This window comes from Asterias rubens, chromosome 15, assembly GCF_902459465.1.
Source record: "Asterias rubens chromosome 15, eAstRub1.3, whole genome shotgun sequence".
NCBI lineage: Eukaryota > Metazoa > Echinodermata > Asteroidea > Forcipulatida > Asteriidae > Asterias > Asterias rubens.
The window spans coordinates 11,860,473-11,866,854 of record NC_047076.1 but is presented as its reverse complement, the minus strand read 5'-3'; the positions used below and the strand labels follow the sequence as shown (position 1 = coordinate 11,866,854).

Below are 6,382 nucleotides of genomic sequence, written 5' to 3'. Positions count from 1 at the left end.
CCCCCAAAAAGGGGATTTGAACTTTTATTTCTATAGTAAAAATAATTCACACGGCAGCAACCTAAACAAACAATTAAACGCGGTTACCCCCAAAACACCACAACAAACAAAACAAAAACAACAAATAATAACTATATGCAAGCCAATTTATGACCATGGAGGAATAATGTTATGACAAACCCCCATTCAATTAAAAAAAAAAAACAAAAAACAAAAAAAACAACAACAACCAATTCAGAGCCGTAATCACCGGCCAATTATCATTATTTTGTCAAAAACCCACACATGTTTTTTTAATGATATCTTCTCATTTTATTAGTATTTCCCCCATGGGCCATGTGTATTCATGTTGAAATGAAGGAGTTAATTTTTTGCGCTCGTTAATTGTTCCTCCAAACTGCCCATCATTCGCAGTTTCCCTGGATGTTCAGTTATAATTAAATTATTAAAATAATTATAACGCTTAGATTAAATAAAAGAAATGAACCCCCCCCCACTGTAAAATTAATTTAATCGCAAAACACAAACAAGTTGTTGATGCAATCATGACGTCAGGCTAATTAATTGAAGACACGGAGGCCAAAAATATTTAGCTTGGCTCCGTTTCTGGGGAGACCAAACTACACAGACTCCGCATAATTAAACCAAGGCATAATATCGTGCGTGAAACGTCCATACACAATACATGTGTTGCGTTTCTGACAAAATGGCCACCTCCTCATCAACACGCCAGACGACCACCGCAAAATCGTACCAAAGGACCGTTTTAGACCACACAAAGACGCTGAAATGCTACATTTGGATTCAAGGTAAAACATAGATAACTTGTTGACACAATTGTGGGATTGTCACCACTTTTAGAGGGGCTAAACAGGCATTTGTCGGGTGAAATTGTACGACTACGGGTCACAAAACATATCGCGGGTGAAAAGCTTAAGAGCTTTGCCGTGCGTGTTGCATAGAGTGTTGTTAGAAGCCGTCAGTAGCTATGTTGAAGACGCGAATAGCAACACAAAACATTGAGCATGTTGAGTTAATAAATATTTGACCACTTCGCAAAACACACTCCATCCCCCTCCCCCCAAATTGTTTATTTTCGAACACGAATCTGATAAAATAAACTATGGTATGTTATTGTTAAGTAGTTTTTTTGATAAATATAAATGGGAACGTCTTGTTCGTGGAAGGAAGCAAGCTTAATCTGTTAATAATTTCAATGCACTCGACATTTGACAATCGTCTCGAAAAAAATCAGTGACTGGAGGTTCTCATGAAATTTGTATTAAAAACAATTAATTAAGAATTTCTTCAACTAGATTTGAGGTATTTTTTTTTAAAGCAATACAGTAAACTTAAAAAACCTGTACTTCCAATCCTAAATCTGGATTGTAAAAATGTAGACCATTGTCAATTTAAAATTATGGAAACTGAATTCAGTTCTGCATTCAACAATGATGTCTATAATGGAGGTGTTCCTGAATGTATTAACATTTTAAGTTGAATTTTCATTTGAGATAATTCCTGAAAATGTTAGTTTAAACCATTACCCACAAGTTATTTAAAATCTGTAGTAAAGTTTGACAACCCTTGATTATTTATATGTGCTACAGGCTGCCTAGTGATCACCATGCATTAGCAAGTCAATGATGAGTGTGTGTGCGGTATAGTAGTTGGCAACGGGCCATCCCTTAGTGTCGTTCAAGAAGCAGTGACCAGCCAGCCTCATGTCAGCCCAGAGCAACACAGCCGAGCTCAGCCCGAGCCAGTCGGCGCCAGGTTCTGCTACAAGTGGGAGCAGCATACAACGCACTGCATGGAAAGAAGAGGACGAAAAACAAGCCTTATGCGTGGATGAAAGCGCCGAGAAGAAAAAGAAACAGCATAAATTACGACACAAAGTTGACGTGGGACCTGAGAGTGGTGAGGAGATAGATCACGTCGACTTGCCTTCAACGGGCGAGATAAACAGAACCATGCCGCCCGGGGGCACCAGTAAGAATCACCAGAGACCCGCCAGTGCTACATCAAGTAAAAGCCGGAAGTCAGCCTGGGATGCGACAGAGCCAAAAGATGCGGGGATGCACGAAGAGAAGAAGCCCGGTAAGATGCGACCGGGGAAGATAACCGCCGAGATGGGGAAGAACGGAGATGTCCAAGTCCGATCTGTTGAACTTCAGGAAGTGAACGGTCGGGGGGTACGAGAGCGCGACGAGACGCGACGCGGCTCATCGTGCATGGAATCCATCAAAGGAATCTCAAAGGTATTCAAGTCCAAGAAGTTTAAATCGCAGCAGCTGGAGCAACTTTATCAGCGTTATTTCTTCAGCTTGAACAAGAGTTCCCTGACAAACCTTTTGATTCTGATCATCATTATTCTCATTGTGATGATCGTCTTTCATTACGTACCTGGGTTAATACTTCCGGTCAAGGGGATTTTACTAGGTTTTCTAATTATTGTGTTTTGCGTCATGCTCGCTCTGTGCTACCGGAGTGCATTTAGCCAGTTCCAGCTCAGCGTTGACTGCTACATTGTTATCGTTTCGTTAGCAGCTGTTACCATCATCGACGTATTGGATGCGTATCCGCGCTCGGCATCTAAAGGAGTTTGGACGACGCTTTTCTTCATTTACATGGTTTACACACTGTTACCGATCAGGATGCGTCTGGCAGTTATAAGTGGCTTATCCTTTGCCGTCATTCATATCATTTGCGCCATTGCCAAGAATTATATGGACACATTTCTATGGAAACAGGTGAGTTAACCATTTCTCAATTTATTTTTGTTTAAACATTTTCAGGCCTGGAATTTTACAATGGCTATGTCCTCTGTTGCCCAGGGCCCAATTTCATAGAGCTGCTAAGCACAAAAATTTGCTTATAGCATGAAATTTCTTCCTTGGTAAACACAGGATTACCAAGCAAATTTCCATGTGATGTTCGAGATAAGCAATTAACAGCTGAATACCAGTAACAAGCAATATGAAACAAACGGAAATTTGGTTTGTAAACCTGTTTCTACCAAGGAAGAAATTTTATGCTAAGCAAATTTTTGTGCTTAGCAGCTCTATGAAATTGGGCCTGGGTCTTAGCCTTGGTGCCCCTTCAAAACTATCCTGTAGACTTCAAAATGTTCTAATGGATGGAAGTGCCTTTTATATTAAATGAAAATGGCCTTGCCCTCACAAAGATGAAATTCCGGGCCTGCATTTTAAAATACTCAACTTGCCAGGGTCCAATAATTTTAGCATTGGGCTAGTAACTCCACAACTGAACAAGTCTGACAGTCTTTCTAAACATTAGTTGAGATTTATATCAATATAAACCACAAGGGAAACTGACTGGGTAAATTTTGAAATGATTTGTGAGGTTGAACAAAGAATTGACTAGTGTTTGATTTGAACCAAAGACCTCCGGATTATCGTGCCGGCGCTCTACCAACTGAGCTATCTAGCCCTATATTGGCGGTGTCCCTATTGAGATTTACTAAATATTTTGTAATTTAAGCTTTTAAGTTTGAATATCCACAGAAAGAATTAAAATGAAATTCAGTTCTTGGGTTAGAAATATTTTTGTTCCACTGAAAATGCTGCGCAGAACTTAATTTCATCGTACACGTACAACTACAAGACCGCCTGAGACTGAGGTTATTTTTAACTTATTTATAAATACGAACCCATACAACAGAAATATTTATGTCAAGATTGTTGAATGTGTGTTGCCAATTATATTTTTTCTACCGAACCGTGATGTAATTTGATGGTATTCAATTAAAATCTAGTACAATGTCGTCTTGTGATAATTATAGACCCTATGTTCAATTATTGATAAAGCTTGTGAAAAATTAACTAAACAACCATTAGAATTAGCTACAATTATTGATTCTACTGAAATTTGATAAAACGGCGAAATTTGTAATTTTAATGAAAAATAAGGTGGGTGGATTAAACAAATAAATTAATAAATCAATCAATAAAATAAAATTAAGTTGAACAAATATTGACTCTTTAGAGTGGATCAAAAGAAAGCAGCATGTATTTTTACACCCAAGCCATATAGGAATCTAGTTTCACTTTAGAAATAATAATCAAGTTGTTTTTATTTTATATTTTACCTGCCAGATTTAATTATTTTACCAATGTTCCACACATTTTACTTGAGTTGCTTGTGATAGGAAAACTCAATTGAAATATTTCTCTAGAGCAAATTGGACTTAAGCCAATTAAAAAATGGCTTTCCGAACTAGACACAAAACAGGGCTTAAATGCCACCTGAGGTAGGAGCCACTCAGAGGAGACAAAAGTAAACAAGAAAAACTCCCTCTTCAGTAGAACAATTATTTGCGTTTCTTCTTGTAACCTTAGGGTATAAAAGCGAATGAGGAAGTGTAGGTGTTTTAAGTAATGCCAAGGTGGGTAGTAGGCAAGGACAGTGACATATTTACTTAACTCTATTCCACCTTTTCTTCCTGGAAAAAACCCACTTGTAACCAATTTGTAGAGAACGCACTGCCGGAGTCACTTTTGTCATTGGGGTGGGCAATAATACACTGCCAGAAATGTACAAGTTGTATAGCCTAGTATTTGTTCATACTTTTGGTGTAACTTCCCAAAACTCATAACATTTCAGCAAATATTTCAAATATTGTTGTCATTGGGGCGGGCGAGAATACCCTACAGCAACCGTACAAGCCCCACAGCCTGGTTTTTGTTCGTACTTTTGGTGTACTTTCTCAAACCCCATAAAAATTCAGCGAATATTTAAAAGATTTTGATTTGTAGGTGTTGTCCAAGTGGATTTTCTTCCACTACTTCTATTGTACAAGTAAGGAAGCACTGGTAGCACAAATCTACTAAATAAATTACATAAAAATCTGAATAAACTTTCGTAGCAACAATGATTTAATTACTTGCAAGACCTGAGATCTACTGACACATTGAAGACATTTTAGTAAAGTTGGGTCCTGTATTATTGTGAGGTGTGTGATCCTTTTTTTCTTTAAATGTGCTGAGTTAAAAAATCAATAATTGAAAGTTGTATTGATCGTCTTTTGTGGTTCGAAAGGTTTAAATCACCCAAATCTTTAAGTTTTTTTAGACAGTTATATCCAATCAACCTGGATTTGAATTGTTAGCAGATGCTGAGTTTCAAAATGGTTTGTGAATTGTCCACAACAGACCATTTTAGCTAATCAAAAAATCCCTCCAAAATAAAGACGCTTCATTAAAATGATATCCCAGTATCCCCAGGATGTCTTACAACTTCGCATGACGTCAAACTACATGTAGCTATTTTCAAAAGCCCAGCCCCTATTGATGACATAATCTCCAAGATAAGATTATTCCTAAGCCTAATAAGTAGAGATGTTGATTAGAAGGACAAGGATTGTCTCGCTTGCTTAGTTACTCCTATACCCTTAAGGGAGGATGGGCTACTTTTAAAGGTACTCGACACCTTTGGTAATTGTCAAAGACCCGCCTTCTCACTTGGTGTATCTCAACATATGCATAAAATAATAAACCTGTGAAAATTTGAGCTCCATTGGTCTTCGAAGTTGCGAGATAATAATGAAAGGAAAAGCACCCTTTTCGCACAAGTTGTGTGCTTTCAGATGCTTGGTGAGGTCTCAAAATCAATTCAAATGGACCCTTTTGATGGTTAGGGTTATAGTGGAAAATTACTTCTTTCTCAAAAATTAACTTCAGAGGTAGCCGTTTCTCACAATATTTGATGCTATCAACAGCTCTCCATTACTTGATACCAAGTAAGTTTTTATGCTCACAATTATTTTGAGTATTTACCAATAGTGGCCAGGGCCTTTAAGGGAGGATGGGCTACTTTTAATAATGACAGTCTGTGTACATGAACACTTTGTTTGTCCCTGGTGTTTCCTTACCCACCTCGATCAATAGAGAGGGTTTTCCTTTGGCAAATTGTCCTGCTGGCCCTTCTATTGTCCGCTATCCTTCTGGAAAAATCAATAAGCCCAAGCTTGGGGAGTAGGGTCTTAACACCACACCATGGATACGGGGAAATTCAACCGTGTAAACTTTCGGTTGAAACTTAAGGCTTGGAGCCAGGGTCCGAAAGTACTGTAACAAACCTTTGTGTATGTTGTTTACTCTAGGGGTCATTTCTATGGTTTCATTTATCATTTGTAAACAGGGCTTTCAGAATCATCAACACCAGGACAACCACAACACAGCACGCTACAATAAACCTTTAAAAAAAAAATTAAAATCCAATAAATCAATATAGATGAAAAGATAATTTAGGTGCTGACTACAGGGAGGTACACACACACGTAATTGCTTAGGATTGTATTTGTTGGTGTGTCATGCTTTTAATAATTTATTTCTAGAAATCCTCCCATTTTCTTTTAACA

The 6,382-nt window shown here is 37.9% G+C and overlaps 1 protein-coding gene across 1 annotated transcript in view; it reads left to right on the top strand.

Moving 5' to 3' along the window:
- Window positions 1-697: 697 nt before the first annotated feature.
- LOC117300271 (adenylate cyclase type 5-like) overlaps window positions 698-6,382 on the top strand; it is a 128,576-nt gene continuing 122,891 nt past the window's right edge. Inside the window, exons 1-2 of the mRNA XM_033784005.1 lie at window positions 698-809; window positions 1,611-2,753. Of these exons, the coding sequence (XP_033639896.1) occupies window positions 1,725-2,753 (1,029 nt within the window). The 5' untranslated portion in view covers window positions 698-809; window positions 1,611-1,724. The remainder of the gene's footprint in view (window positions 810-1,610; window positions 2,754-6,382) is intronic.